Source organism: Microtus oregoni, unplaced genomic scaffold (genome assembly GCF_018167655.1).
Source record: "Microtus oregoni isolate MIOR12 unplaced genomic scaffold, Mior012 000007F_ref0000211, whole genome shotgun sequence".
Lineage (NCBI taxonomy): Eukaryota > Metazoa > Chordata > Mammalia > Rodentia > Cricetidae > Microtus > Microtus oregoni.
Window position 1 is genome coordinate 13,110,761 of NW_024543066.1, and position 24,055 is coordinate 13,134,815.

Sequence of the window (24,055 nt, forward strand, 5' to 3'; positions counted from 1 at the left end):
TAAGTGGCTTATCCTGTTCCCACTGGGGAAGCCTGAACAATACCGTGGCTGCAGCATCAGGAAGCCAGTTCCTAGAAGTCACCAAAAAGATTTTGACATGAGGGGATGTCGCTCAGTAAGAGTTCCCTTCTGGATAAGATAGCGAAGACTCCATTACAGCGAATTCTTCAGAGAAAAAAAAAAACAAAAAACAATAGAAGGATGAGGGGTGGTGAGGTGGGGTTTTTCCCGCCTCTGAAGACATCTATCAGGACAATAGCACTGTTAGCAGTGGAAAGCAGGCTCTATCTGGGGTCAAGGCCAGAGTGGTCGGCTCTTTGTACCACTCACCCTCCTATGCTGCACCATAAGGTCCCAGCCAGCGCTGATACAGATTCGCTTCCTAAGAGCCCAAAGGGAATTTTTTCCCTAAGTACTCGAAGAAAGAACAAAGGAAAAATAGTGTTAAAAAGATTTCCACTCTGTTCCTGGCAGCTGGATGAGAAAGATGCCCCTGTTCCTGCTGCTCACCTGCCTGTTCAGCACTGTCACCCCAGGGTGGCCCAGAGGTGAGTCTTGGGTCAAGAATGTGATACAATGCACTTTTTGTTGTTGCTGTTTGCTATTTATTGTATGCCAAATGTTAGGACTATATAATGGGGCCTTAAATACTGACCCCCACATTTGTGGTAAAAAGTCACTGGGCCTACAAGGATCTATGCCTGGAGAATTTTTGCTGCTTGCTCCTTTATCCTCCCGCCTGAGTGTCCAGAGCTCCATGGCTCTCTGTTGTCGCTCAACCTTCCTGGAGCTAACTCGTTCTTGGAGCGCGCGTGGAAAGGAATTCCAATCCCTTTCTCGTGCAAGCACTCTCGAGCTCCCACTTGAAGAATGGAAATGATTCTTTTCTTTTAGAGATGAGGGTAGGGCCTTTCCCTTAAAGAATAAAAGGGACCGAACGTTCTGTCCCTGTAAAGGGCACAGATCTGGATAACATGTTTGTTAAGTTTGGCCTTTAAAAATATGAATGGCTTTTTGCACAGACCAAAGAACTCTTAAGCTGTTCCTCTCAGGCTTGGCAGAAAACTGGCCAACGAGGATCCTTCTGGGCACTTCTGCTTGGTATGTGACTAGAATAGATTTGTTTCTCTGCAGTGACTTGGGCCAAGCTCTGGCACCTTTGAGTATATACATTAAAAATAAGTTTGAGCCCTGAGGAGAGATGAAGGCTACATGTAATGCAGTGTTCTGGATGGCATCCTGGGACAGGCAACGATGTAGACAAAACCCAAGACATTGTGAGCGACTATAGGCTTTAGTTAATAAGATGCCAGCCAGTTCACTGACTGGAACACAAGAAAGGAGAGGAGGTAGAACGGAAGAGGCAAGGGGTGGGGAGCTTCCAGACGCAGCAACGATACAGGGGCCGCAAAGACTACGATCTGGGTAGTGAAGGGAGGCTCGCAGGTATGCCAGTCTCCAGGATGACAAGATGGGGACACAGATGTCTGCTCACACCCTGTGGTTGGTCCTTGTACAGGAGCCAAGATGCTCCTGAGTGTCCTGAGACACTGAGCCCTCTAGAGGGGAGCCGGATTTTGAGAGGAACACATAGGGCTCTTCTCTTTCACGCCCCGGTGTTAAGGATGGTATGAGCTAATTAGGATCAATTTGTGTAACACCACGTTCTTGGCTCCACATTGAGACTGAAATCGGGATTTGACACAGAATGAATGTTTTAAAAGAGGGTGGAAGCATTTAGTGTTAGACAATATCTAGCGGCTGTTTGTGTGGCATTCCCTGTGGGGTTGCACAGCATATGCCAGGGTCGTTTCTCTTCTTTCTGCCGTCGATCCTCTGCAACGGGAAGGCATGAGTTTGCAACAGTATAAGAAATGGCATTTAGTTGTAAGGAAAACTTTAGAAATCATGGAAGAGTCATTATGGGACTTGCTGTCAATGCCATTAGAGGTTAAGCGACTAACCATTTCTCGTAAAATTTGAGCAGGGGAGGAGTGGAATGTCCCTATGAGCTTATAATCACCTGTGGAATTGCGCTGGAAGTCTCGCTTGGCCAAAGCACCACAGCCAGCGGGGCAGAGGAGGAAATTTTTCCCTTGGAGAGGTGAGGGAATTTGAGGAGGAAATTTTTCCCTTGGAGAGGTGAGGGAATTTGAGGATATATCTTCCGCTCCAGGGAACACTGAATTGCCAGCTAGCACTCAGCCGGGACAGCTTAAGGGCGTTTTTAAAGACTTTGGGAGGAGCCGCAGAACTTGAAGAAAAGGTTGCCTGTGCCACCGACAACTCTGCAAATGTCATTTCCAGAAAGTTCAATGTCCTAATCACTTCTTTCCCCAGACTGTCAAGTTATTTCCCCTGTCCACCTGTCAGGTTGCTGTGCATTTCAAAGCTCCGGGCTGTGTGCCTCAGACCTTTTCCCTTTCCTTGGAACGAGCTTTCCATGCCCTTTATTCCGTCAGACTTCACACTGATGCAAGATTCTGACTGTCATTTTTGCAAAAGTAATTCAAGGCTTTCCTCCTTTCTTTTCTTTCTTAATTTCCCAAAATGGGATGCTAACTGCATCGTAATACAGTCTCTCGCGTGACTGGATAGCTGGATTGAAATATGCTTTTCCATAAACATCCGTCCTTATCTTCGAATCAAAATACCTAATTCCTCTTATACATGATTCTCTTGGTATATTGATTTATTTTCTCATTCATTTGTGTATCCATTGTAGTGCTAGTGGGAATGCTGGCGCTCATATACACCAAGCTCAGCTGTAACTCTACTAGGCATGACACAGATTTTTAATCCCAGAACCAAGGAGGTGGAGACAGGAGGATTCTTGGGACCCACTAGTCAGACAGTTTAGCCTAACCAGTGAGTCCTAGGTCAAAGAGAGACCTGTCTAAAGAAAAGAAAGAAAATGGCTCCTAAGGAAGGATGCCTGAGATTGACATCTGGCTACACACACACACACACACACACACACACACACACTTTTTGTTTGAAAAAGACTGAGGTGGTTGTAGCTGTTGGCACTGTGAGCTGAAACACCACCAGGTCTCTCTGAGTCCCCTTTCCTTCCCAGCCCTAGATCCCTGTTCGGCTTACATCAGCCTGAACGAGCCCTGGAGGAACACCGACCACCAGTTCGACGAGTCTCAAAGCCAGCCTCTCTGCGACAACCATATGGATGGGGAATGGTATCGCTTCACGGGTATGGCAGGAGATGCCATGCCCACCTTCTGCATACCAGAAAACCACTGTGGGACCCATGCACCTGTCTGGCTCAACGGCAGCCACCCTGTAGAAAGTGACGGCATCGTGCAACGCCAGGCCTGTGCCAGCTTCAAAGGGAACTGCTGCCTTTGGAACACCACGGTGGAGGTCAAGGCCTGCCCCGGAGGCTACTATGTTTATCGGCTGGCCAAGCCCAGTGTCTGCTTCCACGTCTACTGTGGCCGTAAGTACCTTCCTCGCCCTCTTCCTTCCCCAGCAAGGCCACCGATGGCGTTAAAGAGAAAAGCACCATATGAATCCCAGTTATTATGACCCAGGTTTACTTTAAGTCTATTCGTTCAAACATTATCGAATTAGAAGTGATAGATTTCCAACCTTCTGAGCACGGAAGAACCCTCTGGAGATACCTGTTGCTGTGTGATCAATAGGTGGACAGATAAATGCCCAGACATCCGCATGGTGCTCACTGTCGTTGCTTTTCAGAAATGTATACAATGAGAAGAGGTGGTGTGATATCAATAATACTTTTTTAAAAATATTTATTTATTTACTTATTATGTATACAATATTCTGTCTGTATGTATTCCTGCAGGCCAGAAGAGGGCACCAGACCTCATTACGGATGGTTGTGAGCCACCATGTGGTTGCTGGGAATTGAACTCAGGACCTTTGGAAGAGCAGGCAATGCTCTTGACCTCTGAGCCATCTCTCCAGCCCCCGACATCAATAATACTTTTAAGTGAATTTCTATATGATTAATCACATCAAAATCTGGAGATTTTTTAAAAATAAAGATTTATTTATTATTTATACAGTGTTGGGCCTGTATGTCTGCCTTCAGGCCAGAAGAGGGCACCAGATCTCATTACAAATGGTTATGAGCCATCATGTGGTTGCTGGGAATTGAACTCAGGACCTCTGGAAGAACAGTCAGTGCCCTTAACCCTGATCCATCTCTCCAGTCCCCCAAAGCTGGAGACTCTGTAAGCATCCTTGAGGGCAGGGCTCAAACCAAGGGCCTCTCAGAAGCTGGTGTCCCCAGTTCCTGTACACATTTTGGAGAGTCCACAGTGAAACATGACCTCACCCGTAGTTCCTAGCTCTTCCACACTGGTCCTCTGGCCACCAGTGGGCCACTCCCACTCTAGCTGGGGGTCAATCATCTGAACAGCTGATCTCTCTCCAGTGGGCAATGCAGCCCTGAACCATGAAAAACGTCAGGATGGTGTTCTGGGAATTGGAGCCCATGGCTGCATTCATGAGACTACTCCAAAGAGAGAGTCCCTTGAGCCTCGCCACTCACAGCAGATAATCGTTGTCCTTCCGTAGATTTCTATGACATCTGTGATGAGGTCTGCCATGGTAGCTGCGAGGACGCCACCGAGTGCGCATGCTCCCCGGGAACCTCGCTGGGCCCAGATGGACAGACATGCCTTGGTAAGAAAGAACTCCTCACAAGCTGGAAAGGGACCCTCAGGAGTGGAGGGACACATCAGGGCCCTGCAGCCATCCCTCTTAGTCTAGGACCATTTGCAATTGAGCTGGTCACAGTCGGTCATAACTAAAGCGCCTTACAAGCGCATGGTGTGGAGAGGGAGGTCGGAAACGCACTGTTGTCTCTCGCGGTCCTGGTCCCTTGTGATTATGGAGCCATTGAAAAGCGGCCAGTGTGTCTGAGGATTTGAATATTAATTTTACTAAATTTTAATATAAAAATCAATTTTTGATTCGATAATTGGCAAATGAAAAATGCCTGGGATAACTCAAATGACTAAATTCTGTCTGTTTTTACTAACTGTAAATAGAGACTAAGTGTTTCTGCTAAAAGTTGGCATCCATTAAGGTGTGGAGCATTCCTGTAACCCTAGCACTGAGGAGACTGAGGCAGGAAAATGGTGAGTTCAAGACCACCCTGAGCTACATAGACAAGACTGTCTCAAAAAAGAAAAGAAAAAGAAAAATGAAAAATTGGGCATTCAAATTGAGATGTGTTATAAAAATCATTTCAAAGTAGGTTCCAAAACGTGTTATTTTCTTATGCATATTTCCTTTGGGTAGATATAAAAATGCAAGTATTTCTTTGTGTATCCTTGGCTATCCTAGAACTCACTCTGTAGACCAGGCTGGCCTTGAACTCAGAGATTCACCTGCCTCTTCCTCCCAAGTGTTGAAGTATTGGGCTTAAAGGCATTCATCACCACTGCCCATCAGTGCAAATATATTTTTACTTATTGACTTTTTCTTTTTGCCTCCAACGTGGCATCCCATCACACTTATCTCTTCTTAACACTATTATTGCTTAGACATCTTTGCCTAGTGAAAGCCCCCACGTTCCTGTGGGCTCCAGCAAGACGATGGCAGGTAGGCTTCTGTGCTATGTAAGCAGGTCAGCTTTAGCTTCAATTCAGTTTTTGTGTAAATGAAACAATTTTAAACTTTTTGTTACACTTATTTATTGTGTATGTGGTAGGTCAAGAACAACTTGCCAGAGATGGTTCTCTCTTTCCACCAAGCTGGTCCCAGCATCACACTTAGGTGGTCAGGCTGGGCAGTGAGCCCTTTTACTCAACGAGCTAACCCAACAATTTTAATTATTTCTTTAATTAGCTTTTTTTAGGCAGAGGGAAGGAGTAAGAAGATAACAAGGCAGATGCACATGTACCCAGTTAAAATTTGTTTCCCTTTCTCTTTTAAGTGAAAATAGAATGTTGATGTTCCAACCAGCTGGACCCCACCATCCTCTGGGGTTGGCTGCTGCTCAGACCTCAGCCTGCTTCCTTCCCACTTCATCTCTGTGTTTTAGTATTGCTGTGTGGATGGACCACACGGCACCATACAGAATTATTCTATCTGTAAAGTTCACATACAAGTGACACCTTACTCCACTCGTGACGCTTTCTCTAGGGTGTAAACACGCGTGTGGAGTTGCTAGTGGTCACGATTCCTACGCTGGATAGAAATAACAGCCCTGTGTAACATTAGACAACATAAGTAGAAGTTAATTTCTTCCTCCCATTAAAAAATAAAAAGAAGAAACAGTCCCAAGGGTAACAGCCCAGGCTTGCCTTAGAGGCCTGGAAGAAGTGCTGGCATCGGTGGGGTCATACCCACAGTCAGGAAGCTGCTGGCCTCCTGCCCTCCCTGGTGCCCTGCACCAGTGGAGAAGTCAGGGTCCAGTTAGGATCTAGGCAGGCATGGTGGCACACAGCTGGAATCCCAGCGTTTGGAGTGTGGAAAGGGAAGATCAGGAGTTCAAGGCCAGCCTCTTCTGCATAGTGCCTTCTAGGCCATCATGGGCTACATGAGACTCTCATCTTACTGACCATAGTTTCTAGTCTGCAAGCTCTAAATCTTGGCTTCTTTTCAGTTGTGATTTATTTAGTTCCTTTTCTTCCTTTCTTTCTTTTTATGATGTATTTAGCTTCATTTTATGTGCATTGGTGTGAAGGTGTCAGATCCCCATGGGACGGAATTTACAGACAGTTGTTAACTGCCATGTGGGTGCTGGGAATTGAACCTGGTCCTCTGGAAGAACAGCCAGTGCTCTCAACCTCTGAGTCATCTCTCCGGCCCATAGTTCCTTTCTTTCATTTTTTTTTCTAGTTTAAAAAGATGCTTGTACAGACTTCAGGGTTGTTCTTTTATTACCAGTTCAAAGCCTCCAGTTATCTTGCCTGATCACTTTCACTGTGAGCTGTCTGCAGTGTTTTATGCTAGACCCTCATGTAGCATTAGGGGATTTCTGTGGCTCTCTGCCCCTCCCACCTGCTCCAAGGATGATCTACTCCAGAGCAGCTTTCCAGGCCCAACTGCACATCAGTTTCTGAGATCAAGATCTACATCCCTGGTGAGTGGGAAGTGTGAATCCATGCTGTAACCATGGCAGCACCCTGGCCCAGGGGGTCCACTGCACACGGATCTCTCCCTTTGGGCCTCCTGCAGGGAGCCCCCTAATTGCTACCTGCAGCAGAATTTTACCCTCGATTTTATTAAAATATTTATTAGTCCCTCTTGTTACTATAATGTAATAGCTGACACTCAGTAGGTTATGAAGAAAAAAAAGCGGGGTTCACAATTCAGGGAGGCTCAGGGGTGGGTTGCCATCAGTGGCTCAGCTCCCGGGAAGGTCTGGTGGGAGATGGCATTCCAGGAACACAAGCAAAGACATGAAGGTGGTGAGAGCAGGGACCCCACAAGAACCACATCAGTCACCTCCAATGGCCACTACCTCATAACATCGCCCTGGGGGCCAAACTTCCAACACATGAACTTTTGGGTTTGCTTAGACCATGACCAAAGCCTCAGAGGGAGGCACCTACTCTGGGGCTCTGGATATAAATGGAACTCCACCCACCCCATCTCCTTGCCTGGGTCCAAAACAATGTTCTGATTCACTGTGAGCATTTAGCTCCAGCCCTTGGCTCCCATCCTGAATCCAGGTTCCTTCCTAGGAGCTGAGACACACTTCATTCTCAGCATCCTTTGCTCTGCAGGAGACAGGCATTTCGTGTCCATTTTGTGTGTGTGTGTGTGTGTGTGTGTGTGTGTGTTATTTTCAGCAAGAATCTATGCATAGCTCATAGATATTTTATAGACTAAAAATCATTTCTTAAATATAATGTGAGAATACTTTTTAAAAAAAAAATTTGGGTTTTACTATGTAGCCCTGGTTGTCCTGCCACTCGCTCTGTAGACCAGGCTGGCTGCCAACTCACAGAGATCCACCTGCCTCTGCCTCCCAAGTGCTGGGATTAAAGGTGTGTGCCACCAAGCCCGGCTGAGAATATTTTCATTTTTAGAGTTGATTTTTGAGAGTGGTTTGCCATGTAGTACCAGAAGACTGTCTCACACAGTGCTTTGCTAGCTATTTCCTTCTGCACTGTAAGCTCCTTCTATGCATTAAAACAAAACCCAATATATAATCTTGCATTTAACAATTTTTCATGAACTCATTTGAGAAAGAGGGTTTCCATAAAAACGAATAAGCATACCCAGCTGACAAAAGGAACCTCATTTTCTCCCATAGTCTTACCTTATTATATTTCTGTATTTATTGTGCATGCATGCCCGTGTGCCATGCCATGCGTGTGAAGATCACAGGACAACTTCTAGATGTCCACTCTTACCTTTCACCATGTGGACCCCAATCAAACTCAGGCTGGAGGGGTTAGCAGAGAGCTCAGCCATCTTGCCAGCCCCGTAGTTTCTACCCTGAAAGATGGGAATTCAACAAGTGTTCGGATACCTTCCGCTTGGCAGAGAACAAGCAGAAGGCAGGTGAACGAACAGCTTGGCTGGGGAGACCAGGCCAGTGCTTGTGTCTGTGCTGATCCACAGTAGGAGATTTAGCAGCATCTGAGAAAGGGTGGGGATTCAGTTCAGGGGCTGGGGACAGGGAGAGGTTGCTCAACGATGTGTCAGCGTCAGCGGTATGGTTTTTCTTCTACAGATGACAACGAATGTGAACAGAATAATGGCGGCTGCAGTGAGATCTGTGTAAACCTCAAAAATTCACACCGCTGCGCGTGCGGGGTCGGCCGCGTGCTGAGGAGCGATGGGAAAACGTGTGAAGGTAAGACTGGATAAGGAGGGGAAGCAAACTGAGCGTCCAAAGCGAGCCTCTGGCTTGCTCTTGGCGTTTGGGAAGGTGCCCTGTTGTTAGAGGCAAATAACAGTTTGTCAGCATGAGGTGACTAACGGGGTTCTGGGCACGGAGGGCACTTTAGCTGTGGACAGAACTCAGTATTGATTTTGTCTTCAAGATTGAAGAGGAGGGGTTTCCCAGTAGTAAGACGCTGTGGGAAGCTAAGGTGGAGTAATGCCCATTTTTCTCAAACTTCAGTGTGCCCACAAATCCCACAGGATCTTGTAGAGGTGCAGATTCGGACTGAGTGGTCTGGGGTCAAGCTGAGGTGACTGTGTTTCTAGATAACGGGTAGGTGCCCGAGGCTGTTGGCAAGAAGCTCAGAGCAGCAGGCAGCAGGCACCGGGAACGGAGCATGCTCCACAGCCCCTTTCTCAACCTTCCTGGTCCCGAGACTGGCCTCCCACTCAGCCCCCACCAGGACTCTTGTGAGTGGGGAAGTCAGCTTCACCAGGCTGGGATGGGGCCTCAGAACTTAGAATTTTTAACAAATTCCATGGGTGATTTTTTTTTAAAAATTGATTTTATTGAGCTATACATTTTTCTCTGCTCCCCTCCCTTCCTCTCTCCTCCCCTTCTACCCTCTCCTATGGTCCCCATGCTCCCAATTTACTCAGGAGATCTTGTCTTTTTCTACTTCCCATATAGATTAGATCCATGTATGTTTCTCTTAGGGTCCTCATTGTTGCCTAGGTTCTATGGAATTGTGAATCGTAGGCTGGTTTTCTTCATTTTATGCCTAAAAACCACTTATGAGTGAGTACATATAATATTTGTCTTTCTGGGTCTGGATTACTTCACTCAAAATAATGTTTTCTAGATCCATCCTTTTGCCTGCAAATCTCAAGATGTCATTATTTTTTTTCAGCTGTGTAGTAATCCATTTGTAAATGTACCACATTTTCCTTATCCATTCTTTGGTCGAGGAATATTTAAGTTGTTTCCATGTTCTGGCTATGACAAACAATGCTGCTATAAACAGAGTTGAGCGCATATCCTTGTGGTATGATTGAACATCCTTTTGATATATACCCAAAAGTGGTATTGCTGGGTCTTGAGGTAGGTTGTTTCCTAATTTTTTTTGAGAAATCTCCATACTGATATCTAAAGGGGCTGTTCCAGCTTGCACTCCCACCAGCAATGCAGGAGTGCTCCCTTACTCCACATCCTATCCAGCATAAGTTGTCATCAGAGTTTGTGATTTTAGCTGTTCTTACAGGTGTAAGATGGAATCTCAGGAGCTGTTTTGATTTGCATTTCTCTGGTGGCTAAGGATGTTGAACATTTCCTTAAGTGTCTTTCAGCCATTTTAGATTCCTCTGTTGAGAGATTTCTGTTTAGGTCTGTACCCCATTTTTTTTTACTGGATTATTTGTTCTTTTGGTGATCAATTTCTTGAGTTCTTTGTATATTTTGGAGATCAGACCTCTGTCTGATGTGGGGTTAGTGAAGATCTTTCCCCTTTCTGTAGGCTGTTGTTTTATCTTGTTGACCATGTCCCTTGCTTTACAGAAGCTTTTCAGTTTCAGGAGGTTTCATTTATTGATTGTTTCTCTCAGTGTCTGTGCTGTTGGGGTTATATTTAGGAAGTGGTTCCCTGTGCCAATGCATTCAAGTGTACTGCCCACTTTCTCTCTATAAGGCTCAGTGTGGCTGAATTTATGTTGAGGTCTTTGATCCATTCAGACTTGAGTTTTGTGCAATGTGATAGATATGGATCTATTTTCATTCTTCTACATGTTGATATCAAGTTATGCCAGCACCAATGGTTGAATATGCTTTCTTTTTTCCATTTTATATCTTTTGCTTCTTTGTCAAAAATTAGTTGTTTGTAGGCATGTGGGTTAATATCTGGGTCTTCAATTCAGTTCCATTGATCCTCCTGTCTGTTTTTATGCCAATATTAGTCTGTTTTCAGTACTGTAGTTCTGTAGTAGAGTTTGAAGTCAGAGATTGTGATGCCTCCAGAAGTTCCTTTATTGTACAGGATTGTTTGGCTATCCTGGGTTTTTTGCTTTTCCATATGAAGTTGAGTACTGTTCTTTCATGGTCTGTGAAGAATTTTGCTGGAATTTTAATGGGCATTGCAATTTTGGTAAGATTGCCATTTTTACTGTGTTACCTACCCAAGAGTGCTGGAGATATTTCTATTTTCTGGTGTCTTCTTCAATTTTTTTCTTCAAAGATTTAAAGTTCTTGTCATACAGGTCTTCCACTTGTTTAGTTAGAGTTACTCCGAGATATTTTATGCTATTTGTAACTATTGTGAAGGGTGATGTTTCTCCGATTTCTTCCTCAGCCCATTTATCATCTGTGTAAAGGAGGACTACTGATTTTTTTTGCATTAATCTTATTGTCTTAGAAATTTGAGAAACTGCCATTACATTGAGTCATTTCTCCTTTTATTGGAGGAAGTCAGTATATTTTTGGAGATAAAATTATCTACTTACAAATTTTAGGCTTATTTATTTTATTTTATGTATATGAGTATTTTGCCTGTATGTGTGTACATGTGGCATACATAAATGTTTGGTGTCCAGAGGGGTGAGGAGAGGGAGCTGGGTCTCCTGAAACTGGAGTTACTGGCAGTTGTGAGTCATCACATGGAAGCTAGGAACTGAAAAACAAGTGATCTTAGCGTAACGCTGATCCATCGCTTCTGTCCCCAAATAATCTACTCTTTAAAAAAAACTTATTTATTTTTATGTGTATAGGTATTCTATGTGCATGAATGTCTGTGCCCCATGTGCATATCTGGGGCAGAAAAGGATGTCAGAGTCCCTGGAATTGGAGTTACAGATTGTTGTGAGCCACTATGTGGATGCTGGGAATCAAACCCAGGTCCTCTAGAAAGCAGCAAGTGCTCTAACCACTGAGCCACCTCGCTAACCCCATTGTCTACTTTTAGTAACAGAGATGTTGTGTGTACGTGGCTTAGTAACCAGAAACTTAACGATGAACTTCAAGGAATAGAGATGAAATTGTCTATTATTACTCTCACTTTTTAGTTGATGTAGTCTTACACATGGCTATGGGGTACCAGGTATGATTCAGTAATCTGCTACTGTTTCGTGGGACTCAGGTCACGAGCTTGTCACAGCTAAAGTGACATGGCATCTGCTTTCACAAATCTGAGTTCCCCTAACATTCTCTGCAGAGGGCGCCATGGAGAGGTAGATGGCAGAGTTGTTATTATTTATAGAGGACATATGATTTGTCCTTCAGGGGAATTGAGGTTGTGTATTAATAGAGCTGTAATCTGTATATTAAAATTCATTGTATTCTCATCACATTCAAAATAATAAAATACCATCCCAAAGAGAAAACTTATGAGTACCGTCCAACAAAGTTTGCATTATTAATACAGAACACATTAACTGGAACATTAAATTGCTGTCCTTGTAACAAGGCTAAATTATTATAAATTTTATTGAATAAGGATAATGTGTGGAATCTTCCCTAAATCTTAATAATTTTGTGTAATCATTTTTGCATATTTGAATAGTAATAAAATAGTCCATGAAGAACATTTGTAATTATTCATGAGCACTTTATTGAGACTATCATGGTTAATACTCATATAACCTTAAAACCTAATAACCATAACTGAAAAATATTTAGCAAATGATAAAAATTTTATGTGTTTATATGAGCAATACTTTATGAATACTGTTTCTATTTATAACATTTAACTTTTATTGAAAGGCTGAATGTATTTGTTTCTTTAGTGCGGCTATTAAATGATTATAGCTTCTTAAAAATTAATTGTACTTTTAAATTTTTAAGTAAATTTTAATAGTTTGTGATATAAATAGGAAAACACAGAAGAGTAAAAGGGCATTTGTAAATGATCCCCTTTTAGCAATCTCTGTTGCTAGGGTATTTCCGCTCTGAACATCTTGTTCCACCATCTCAAGGTTGAAACCCTTTAAAGCAGTTTGTATTCTTTGGTCTGCTTTTCCTTTTGAATTTTTACAACTGAAAATTCCCAGTGTGATAAGTTAGGGTTAGCCCTTCATCTTAAAAATATTGAAATCACAACTCAGAAAAATAAAACGACTTTGGAAAGGTCATTTTTGCAGGTGGGGGTACCAGGGTGCTGGCTAAGTGTGGTGAGCACCTGGGTTATCCTCAGGACTGAAGAGAAGCCTTCTTTTAGAAAGAAAAATGCATACCAGTGTTGGGGCTTTTTGTTTGCATGTTTGTTTGAGACATGCCCTCACTAGGTTCCCTCAGCTGGTCTGGAGCTTGATCTCAAGACCCACCTGCCTCTGCCTCCAAAGTGCTGGGACTAAAGGCGTGCACCACCACCACTCCTACTGATTTTAACACTCCCTAGCATAGTAGCATAGTTTATATTTTCTCCCAACTTGTTATCCATAATCTCAACTAGCCTAAAAATCTACAAAGTGCCTATATCCTTTAAAAATATATGGATTTTCTAGATCTTGTGAGGTGTCTCAGCAGGTAAGGCTGATAGACACCAGACCTGATGGACTGATTTGATCTCTAGAACCCACATGGTAGAGAAGGGAACCAACTCCCACAACCCCTGACCTCACACACTGTGGCTTTGCTGGACGCACACATACACATGCACACACGCTGCATAAATGTTTTAAGTATTACAGCTGGGTTTCTAAACAGTTAACAAAGATTCATTTGTTGTGACTTTATTACATTTCCTGAGCACACTGAGTTGTGTGTATCAAGTTAACTTACTGCTGGCTCCACTAACATTTTTTTTTTTTTTGAGATAAGATTTCTCTGTGTATCCCTGGCTGTCCTGGAACTCACCTATTGACCAGACTGGCCTCAAACTCATTGAGATCCACCTGCCTCTGCCTCCTGAGTGCTGGCATTAAAGGCGTGTGCCACCACTGCCTGGCCTTTTTCAAACTTTTTCTTCACTAACCTGTTTTTACTATCATCCTTCAGAATCAGCTTCCATCTCTCCCTGAGCAGTTTAGGTGATCCAAAACATCTCCTTCCATCATCTTAACTTAGCACAGGGCTCAGCAAAACTTTCCCATAATGTGCTGATGGTAAATATTTTACGTTTCGTGGACCATCCAGAATCAATTAAAACTGCCCAGGTCTGCATTTATAGTTTAAAACAAGCAAGCAAGCAAGCAAGCAAACAAACAAAAAAGTCCAGTCATACACAATTGTCAACAAATAGTCATGCCTATGTGTGCTAATAAACCTTTATTTATAACACTGTGTAGCAGGTTGGAATTTGACAGTCCTCAACCTAAAAGATAATGTTCAGTTCCCATAAAAAGTCATGATGATGAAGATTATTGTCATTGACATGTTAGGGCAGGGGTGGAACCTGGAACCTCTGGGGTGATAGGCAGACACTCTATGACTGAGCTATGTCTCCAGCCCCAAGTCTACCGAAGACCTTTCATATCCAGAGAGAGCTCTTATTCCTAGGGAGACTAGGAGAGGGGCCAGCGATCCAATCAGTCTGCCGCAACTCTGACCCACCCAGCTGGTCCAGGTGAACTGTTATTCAATCTCTTTTTATCCATCAATAAGCCTATCAAATTATAACTTATATAAATAGATTAAATGTTACAACAGTTAAGAAATGGTTGTTGGGTCTTAGCCATACATGTTCATGACCTCACTGTAAGCATGCGAGAAACAACAGAGAGATGTGGAAAACTTTGAAAGACACTCTGAAATGCCTGGAGCGCCTCGGTAAGCGTCGCTGTGGACGGACTCTTGGCAGTCACGGCCTTTAATAAATGTTTGTGGGTTGCCTCATGTTTCGCTGACCGCATAAGACCTCAGGGGTTCCGTCATGAATCGAGAATAATCTCCGGCGATTGACGCTAGGATTCCTGCAGAAGAGGGTCGCATGGGGACTCATTTTTGTCGGTTCCCTTTGCAGACATTGAAGGATGCCACAATAACAATGGCGGCTGCAGTCATTCTTGCCTGGGCTCCGCGAAGGGCTATCAGTGCGCATGTCCCAGGGGCTTGGTGCTGTCTGAAGATAACCACACTTGCCAAGGTAGGGCGAGGTTTGACTCCCTTCGGGTTTACACACCCTCCTCCCCTTACCTTTGCCCTCCCTCCCCCAAGACTGTCAGAGTCTTATCTTTCGGGTGCCAGGAGTTCCCTGAGTCACCATTCCGGAACCGTGCAACAGAGAACACCCTGGCCGGGAGTGATGGCTCACATCTGCAACCTCAGCACTTGGGAGGTGGAGGCCAGGGGAGCTCTGCCTGAGTGCAAAGCCAACCTGAGCCACACAGTGAGACCTTGTCTTCTAAACAGACAGGAGTGGAAGAAGGTCTCTTTTTTTAAAGTCAAGAAAAGCTAACTTTCCCTTGCTGGTTGCCTCTGAGCTGTTCTCTGACTTCTATAATCAACAGTACGGCGACCGCTCAACTTGGAAGTATCAGCACTGTCCTTATTCCACAGTTTCATGGGCCCAAACTAGCTAGAATGTGGAGGAATGATGGATCGTCCCCCATTAACAGTGTTCGGAGAACTGTTTTCTAGTTCTTGGTGTATGGGATAATAATTCCAGCACCCAGCAGACACCGACCAGGCGCCCATTTCTGATATCTTGGCGCATCTCACTGCTGAGATGTTTGTTCACAGGCGGGACTATGGAAGTATCTAGAACCCTTCTGGGTGTTTACAGGGTCAGAGGAAATAGACGCAAGACCGCCACAGAAAAGCAGGCTCTTTTTAATATTAAGGTCAAGTGGAATTTTATAGTCAGAGTTTACAGTTTGCTAAGGAGCTCACGGACAATTGGAAGGCTTCCAGAGTGCGGGAATACTGTTTATTACCCGGTTAATGGGGCAGTAACTAATGGTCAAAACACAGTAGCGCTGTTGTGCCATTAAAACCCATTGCCAGCTGTGTCTTTCCTGTGTCGCCAGTCAACCGTGCTGGCGCCAAAGTTCATCCTCGGGGTGTCTCACTCCATGGAATCATGCCTGCCACACCTCAGGCTGGCGTTTGTCGATCTGAAGCTTGACCACACTGTTTCCTGTTAAAAGGAATATGTGTTTTGAGAGCACCATTGGCTATAATCTTGGGAGCTAGGGAGCCTGGTTGTATTCGTCACCTTGCTTTGAGCCCTTTCCTGGAGGGAAGAACAAAAGTGCAGGCTGTGTGGAGGAGAAAGCGCTCCCCTGGGAGTTTTGTAGTCTTTTCCCCAAGCCGGGTTTCATGTTCTAACCGAGTCCCCTTTCTCACAGTCCCCGTGTTGTGCAAGTCCAGCGCCATCGAAGTGAGTGTCCCTAGGGAGCTGGTTGGTGGCCTGGAGCTCTTCCTGACCAACAACTCCTGCCGAGGAGTGTCCAATGGCACCCACGTCAACATCGTCTTCTCCCTCAAGACCTGCGGCACCGTGGTTGACGTAGGTTCCCTGGCGGATACATAGGGAAGGTGGTTCACAGAGGGTAGAAGGACAGTGGGGCTTGTGTTGATGGGATAGATTCACACAAAAGAACTGAGCTCAAAACATCCTCTGCCCTGCGCCAGGGTCCTGGAACACAGGGAATGGAATGAAGAATTCAGCCGTTCCTGTTTTACGCAACCTGTATGCAAGGTGTTTTCCTGCATCATCCCCAGCAGTACCAAGAGGCGGGATGCACCCTCTGTTAGTTATTTGGAGACTGAAGATGATAGGGACCAAGGGGCTGGTAGTTCATTTGTGACTCGTGAGTGAGTTCAGGCATTGATCCAGGCTGATGTTAAAAGGTCGTTTTTGTTTCTTTTTGTTTTTGTTTTTTCTGAAACATGCTCACACCCCCACGCTGGAAACTCAGGGATCTGGAATAAGCACACAGCAGTACTGAGATAACAATACATACAATGTAAATAAGGTCTGGGCTGTCCTCTAGGAGTCCATGAAAAGGACACCTCGCTGAGATGTGGGTAGAAGTGTGTGTGGCTCACACAAGCAAAGAAGCAAGGAGCCTTTTGGATGGGGTTCAGGAGCAGAATCTTAAGGGATTCTCCAGGTCTGTGCTAAGGTAATCTGCAAGGAATCCTCACCAGAAAAAGACACTGGAAAGGACACGGGATAGAGATTGCTTCCGTAGGTCCTGCGTGTGTGCTAGGGAGAGCTGGGGAGACAGCAGGTTTGAGTCCACAAAGACGGGATTGAGCTGGGAACTGTGGTCCCACAGTGTGCAAGATGGATACTATACAGAGGACTGGATACAGGTCCATGAAGAAGCCTTAGTGATCATTTGTTTATGAGTCCTGAGAAGTGAGTCAGAGGGTGAATCACTGTGGGTGACATTCGAGGTAGCTACAGAGGAGCAGGGCTTCACCATTTAGGCAAGTGGTATGGATTGTTTCTATGGAGAGCCTGATGAAATAGTCCTGTAAATGGCTGGTACCACTCCCCGGTGGTAGAGTAGAATTGCGAAGGGGGCGTGGTAAACAGCTGAAACCCCTTGGCACCTATGCAGGTGCTGATTTGGGATGGATCCAGGATTCCTTAGAAGCAGCAGCATCCCAAATCTGGTATTCCTGCCGAGAGCATGCTGTGCTGTCCTCTTCAGGATGGCAGAGCTTGGGATTTGCTGAATATCTCCCTAGATCAGGTTTCATGCCTAATGCACCAGAGGGATGCCTGTAAGGAAGGCTTCCTGCTCACTCTGCCTGTCTTACTAACCGACAAAGAGAAAACCGGCTTAGGCAGATTTACTCGAGGCCAGTTCAGGCCAACCTGGGCAAGATAAACAGCCCCCATTCCAAAACACGCGCACTCAAACCCAAAGTCCCTCTGGTGCAGGAATGAAATCCGTGATGTTGGACATACCAGGTGTTTGGAGGATGTTAAGGTAAGAAGAGAGATAACTAGAAATAAATCTCACAGTCTCACTTCACCCCGGACTGGCGCAGGTGGTGAATGACAAGATCGTGGCCAGCAACCTCGTGACGGGTCTGCCCAAGCAGACCCCTGGGAGCAGCGGGGACATCATCATTCGGACCAGCGAACTGCTGATCCCTGTGATCTGCGAGTTCCCACGACTGTACACCATCTCTGAAGGCTACGTGCCCAACCTGCGCAATGCCCCTCTGGAAATCAGGAGTCAAAACCACGGCATCTTCCCCTTCACGCTGGAGATCTTCAAGGACCACGAGTTCGAGGAGCCTTACCGGGAGACTCTGCCCTCGCTCAAGCTTCGCGACTCGCTCTACTTCGGCATTGAGCCCCTCGTGCACGTCAGCGGCCTGGAGAGCCTGGTGGAGAGCTGCTTCGCCACGCCCACTGCCAAGATGGACGAGATACTTAAGTACTACCTGATCCAGGACGGGTGAGTACTGCTGGCCACAACGTGTGTGTGTTAAATATTATATATTACATTTTCAATTATATTTTAATAACAAATAATGATATTTGTTAATAATATTTATTATTAATAATAAAGTATAAAATAATTTAATTATTATTTTACAATTTGAGGCACGATTGGATTTAAGAAAAAACAGTGAATCATTTTACACTTGAAATGCCCATGGAATGCCTAGGAAGTTCAGCAGGCCACTAGCAGTGTGTGTCAGTCTCAATTAGATCAGAACTACAGGCAAAGAGAATTACCCCTTGTGACTAGGATCCACTAACTTGCCCAGAGGGACCGGAAGTCAGGAAGGAGGAGGGCTGTGGGAAGACACTGAAACAGCTAGTTTCCAGAACTTTGCTAGTGGGGGCTGGGAAAATGGCTCAGTGTGTGAAGTGTCTGCCACAAGAGCGAGGCTGTCAGTTCAGAACCCAGGAGCCCACTGCCCTGGGATTAAACAGTCTGCCTAATCTATGAGCTCCAGGTTCAGGGAGAGACCTTGCTTCAAAAATTAAAGTGAAAGCTGGGCATTGGTGGTACACGCCTTTAACTCCAGCACTTGGGAGGCAGAGGCAAGTGGGATCTCTGTGAGTTTGAGTTAGGCCAGCCTGGTCTACACAGTGAGTTTCAGGACAGGCTCCAAAGCTACACAGAAAAACCCAGTCTCGAAAAAACAAAAAGCAAAACAAAACAAATCAAAGGTGGCAAATAACTCAGGAAGACACCCGACATTGACCTCTCTCCTCCACACCTGCACACATCTGTACCCACACAGACACAGGCGTACACCCATATGAACATACATCTCACACATGCATAGATACACAAAAATAAAATTAAGGAGTGAAGTTGGTAGTGTTGCCAAGGGAAGAAATTCTGGGTTGATTCTAGGGAATAAATATTGAGATTTCTGTGGCATCACAGAAAGGTCCCGGACTGGGATCTGTAGGTGTGTGTGACATCAATGAAAACCTATCTGCTCCCCTATTTTATGTCAAGATTTTGTTCTTCCTCGGCCTAAATGGCAGCTGGGACACATCTTAGGTGATCAGGAACTGCATCCTTCTAGACAGGGGAAGGGTGTAGTGTGTGTCACAACACTCCTCGGCTTCTTCTCTTCCCTGGTTGGCCCAGTTCCCTTGGGAGTCTTTAGCTTGCTTCAGCTTCTTGTTTTGCTCTTATACAGTAGTGCCTTAAACGGTGACTCCTTCGTGCATTGAGGTCAGCTTAGAAGCCGATTTTTTTTTTTTTTTTTTTTTTTACATTTTCTGGGAATGAGTCACCTCTTATCTCAATGCTGGGGAAATCTGCTTATGTATTTGTTATTTGGACCCTGGGTGAAGGATTTTTCCTTCTGTTTAAATAGTTCAAAGAAGCTGTGCTGTTTCTTCCTTGATCCTCAGCACATACAGAAGAGAAAAATACATATCTGTATGCGTGCGCCCCTCGTGTACACGTGTGCACACATGCAACCAAGATGCAAACTGAGTTAGAATGGGCCAAAGCACACAAAGACAGTCCTTGGCTTCTTAGGATAAAATGTCCCTTGATGTCTAAAGTCCCAACCTTAGCGTGTCCGATACTGTGTCCTTCCCCAGTTTACCCCGACAGCAACCAAGGAGCAATGTGTCAAACTGACCTCCGATGAAGGCCACAGACTCTGTGAAAGGGCAGCTTGCTGTAATATTTGGGAAAAGAGAAATGAAACCGTTTGAGGCCAGTTGTCACATGACAAGTTTAAATGTGGGTACAGCGATGGCTCATTGCCCTTTGTACCCCCTCCAGGAGCGTGTGTCCCTTATAAGAAATCGGTGTTAAGTTAAAAAAGCCTTCTCACACCAGTAAATACCTAAACCCAGACTCCAACAATACATGACCAATGGAAAGACGACCTTACTAGCCAAAGGTCTCTCTGAAGCACACTTTGTGCTTCCAATACCTACAGCTCTTAATCAAGCAGGAAGTGTTGTACTCTCTGCGGCTCCATGAATGAAGGATGGGAAGACTTGATACTTAGTACAGCTTCATGAGCTCTGGAGATGCCTTTGCCAGGAAGGGATGCCGTTTCCCCTTTATTCTCCCCAGGCTGGCATGCAGCCCAGCCTGCTGCACCCACTTTAAGTCTCCTGGCCCAACTGCCCTAGCTGGGATTGCTTTCTGCCTCTGTGGAAGCGATCAGATCTGATGCGCTCTCTCTCTCCCACCTCCAGCTGTGTTTCTGATGACTCGGTGAAGCAGTACTCATCCCGGGACCACCTAGCAAAGCACTTTCAGGTCCCCGTCTTCAAGTTTGTGGGCAAAGATCACAAGGTAAGCAAACCGAATACCGTTGTCTCCCAGCCCCATGCCTGAGCCTGCCTTTGCATTGTCCCAACGCATTGACATTCTGAGAGTCTGCGATCAGCTTCCTCCTGACCTCTGGGAGAATATAGTTAAACTATCAAGAAACTCGGCATCCATATATGTCACAGTTGTCTGCCCCACCCAACTCCCACATAAAATGACTGCGCACAGAGAGTATTATAGGACCGTAATCTGAAATCTTTGTGGGCAGATCAGGGGAAAAGCCAGTGTTATCATCAGTTCAAACAAAGATTTAGGCAGGAATCTCACAGAACGGCAGCAATGAACTGGGAAGAGACTAGAACTCACAACGCTAATCGTAGGACACAGCTTCGCAATATGACATGCTCCACATGGAATGTATGGGAAATGACAAATTACCAAGCTTGCAAAGCCGTAGGACGCGAACAGCAACAGTATAACTTGAGGTTTTAAAAGTAAGTTACCTGCTAGTATGCCATAATCATTAACTCAGCATGATTTTATCTAAATACATTTTTGGCAACTTCACAAGGACAAAACAGTGTGCTGGATATGTTTATAGAACATGGTCATAAGAGGGGGAAAGAGGCCCCCAAATAAACATAACGGCTCCTTCAATTTAGTGCAACATTAGGCAGTTTTTTACATTGCGAACACAAGAAGAACAAACATGAAGAAAGTGTCCTAGCAGGCTGTGTTTATGAGGGTCAGGATGGCAAGAGGCTGTCCCAAGAGGCTGGGTGACAAACTCGAGCTTTTGCTGATGTCGCCAGTGTCGAAACACAACCCGAATGAAGCTCAGCAGAGTGGCACTCTCTTCCACGTTGCCACCAAGTGTCCTTTCAAGTCATCTCGTTGTTCCAGAACTCCAGCTCAATAGCTGAACCTGCCCTAGGCAGATGTTTCCAGAAAGGACCTACTGCTTCACAATAGAAGTACTTGACCCCAGTGTTACTCCAGCCCAGGATTGACACGCTAATGTCAGGACATGCTGTTTCTCTAAAGTCTCTTCAGCATGCCAAAGTTATGGGTCTAGATTTTGAGGGCACCCACGTGACTCCCTTCCAACTCAGCCAATATTTCTAAGTGTGTGGACTGGACAACTTCCTTATCCGACCTCTCGCCTTCCTGTCCATAAACACAAGAGTGTCACTGCTACCTCAAGTTGTTGCTGCTGTGGCTGAGATGGCACTTGGGGTCCTGTGGGGTGGCTCTCAGCCGTTGCCCACAGTGACAGTTGGTACCACAGCTTAACCATGATTCTCTTCTCTCCAGGAGGTATTTCTTCACTGCCGCGTTCTTGTTTGTGGGGTTCTGGATGAACGCTCCCGCTGTGCCCAGGGGTGCCACCGCCGAGTGCGTCGTGAGGTGGGGGAAGATGAGGACTCTGCTGGGCTTCAGAGCCAGACTCTGACTGGAGGTCCCATCACCATCGACTGGGAGGACTAGCCCCACTTCCAGCCACCCTCCTCTCTGGCATCTTCCAATGTCCTCTAGAACATCAGAGACCCTCCCAGACCACCTGGCTTCCTTAAATCATATACTGTGAGTTTAGACAACCCTTCCCCCCGCACGAAAGGATTGACGAGCTGGTTTTGTCCCTGGGTTGGTACAAATCACAGGCAGCACTGCTGACCTGTGTGGCCAAATCAGTTTCTGGATTTGAAGAACTATGTCGTCCTCATGGAAGGACACCTCTCTTGTTTCCTCCATTTCTTTCTTACAATGAAATACCTCGTTTATGGTATAATAGGGCCACTAAAATGAGGTGCTGGGAATAACATTCCAATTTACAAACCTAAAGAAATTAATTACTAAAACTATAACCCATGAGCCCCTAAACATATAATAATTATGTCTTAAAATTCTAACCCCAATACGGAATATTATAGGAGATTTGAAAGCTATCAATAAAATAATGTATAAGAGAAAATATAATAGGTTGGATGTTTCATAGGAATTTTTCAGTGTTTTCATATTGCCTTGGGTGAAATGTTTTCACCTAAAGATAAATTCAGAAGGTGCTTGTGAACATTGGCTGCTCTTGCAGAGGATCTGAGTTTAGTTCCCAGCACCCACATGGTGGCTTACAACTGTCTGTAACCCCAGTTGCAGGGGATTCAACGGCCTCTTCTGACCTCCTCAGGCACCAGACATGCAGATGGTGCATAGACACACATGCAAGCCGAGCACTCATACATATAAAATAAAATAATTTTAAAAATTATCAGCATGCATGTAAGTGGTTCAGTGGCTGAACTGAACTGTAAGCAAAACTAAATTTTGGTCCCGTGTGCCCTGAGCATTGGTATTCTGTTTCTTCAGCTAGGTAAGACAATAAGGAAAGGGTATAAAATTATACCATACTCTTACTTTGCAGGTGCTTGATATATTTTATTGAAATAAATATCAAACTACAAAGATAAATGTTATCTACAGTTGAATTTGGCTCCTTGATATTCCAATTAGCTCCTGACATTATGTATAATCAACAAAGTTTTCTTTTTCTTTCTCAAAGTAGTTGCAATGAACAGTTTCTTCTTTTTCTCTTTTATTACCACATGGGATGATTGGCAATTCTGGTTCAACTTAATGAAATTAGGGAAGGGATAAGGAGTGGGAATTTGGGGTCAGAGATCAGAAATGCTTCTCTATAAACGGCCAAAGGTGACGGTCTTAGACTTTGGGGCTTTTTAGTCTTTGTCATAACCTGTCTCTCTGATTTAACAGGGTGAGAGCAGCAAGCCAGGAGGTGGTGGCACATGCTTTTAATCCCAGCACTTGGGAGGCAGAGGCAGGCAGATCTTTGTGAGTTTGAGGCCAGCCTGGTCTACAAGAGCTAGGTCCAGGACAGGGTCCAAAGCTACAGAGAAACCCTGTCTCAAAAAAAACAAAAACAAAACAAAACAGCAGGGCTTGAACTGAAGCTGACCTGTGTGACTTTGTTGGCTCATTACGATCCAGACTGGTAACCTTCTCAGGGTAATAGAATACCTGTAGACTGTCCTAAGCGTCCTAGGAACAGCCCACAGAGTCTTCTCAGGGTAACAGAATACCTGTAGACTGTCCTAAGCGGCCTAGGAACATCCCACAGAGTCTTCTCAGGATAATAGAATACCTGTAGACTGTCCTAAGCGGCCTAGGAACAGCCCACAGAGTCTTCTCAGGATAATAGAATACCTGTAGACTGTCTTAAGCGGCCTAGGAACAGCCCACAGAGTCTTGGCTGGCTCCATTTAAAGGATCCACAAGAACTCCTAATCCACAGCCAGTACTGAGGACCACAATTTAGGGAATAGCCTATCACTCCCTGCCAGGGGTAAGCATGTCTTCTACCCCTAACCAGACACATCTCAAGTCTCCAAATGACTCACACAGCTTGGAGTGTGAGCATACCAACTGAGACAGGCCACTAGAGGGAGAAGTGGGGTGTCAGGGGCCCTATTTCTAACCCACCTTCATCCTTCTACCTTTGCCTCTGGAGCACCCATGAGAATGCCCATTGGCAGAACTTACCGGGCCAGAT

At 45.2% G+C, this 24,055-nt stretch overlaps 1 protein-coding gene across 1 annotated transcript; it reads left to right on the forward strand.

The window, feature by feature from the left end:
* The first annotated feature begins 361 nt into the window (after positions 1-361).
* Positions 362-22,903, forward strand: Oit3 (oncoprotein induced transcript 3). The gene is made up of 9 exons (XM_041656054.1): positions 362-548; positions 3,080-3,454; positions 4,561-4,668; positions 8,681-8,803; positions 14,778-14,900; positions 16,105-16,265; positions 17,765-18,180; positions 20,415-20,514; positions 21,805-22,903. The coding sequence occupies exons 1-9, from the start codon at positions 479-481 to the stop codon at positions 21,976-21,978; spliced, it is 1,650 nt and encodes a 549-aa protein (XP_041511988.1). The 5' UTR covers positions 362-478; the 3' UTR covers positions 21,979-22,903.
* Positions 22,904-24,055: the final 1,152 nt, after the last annotated feature.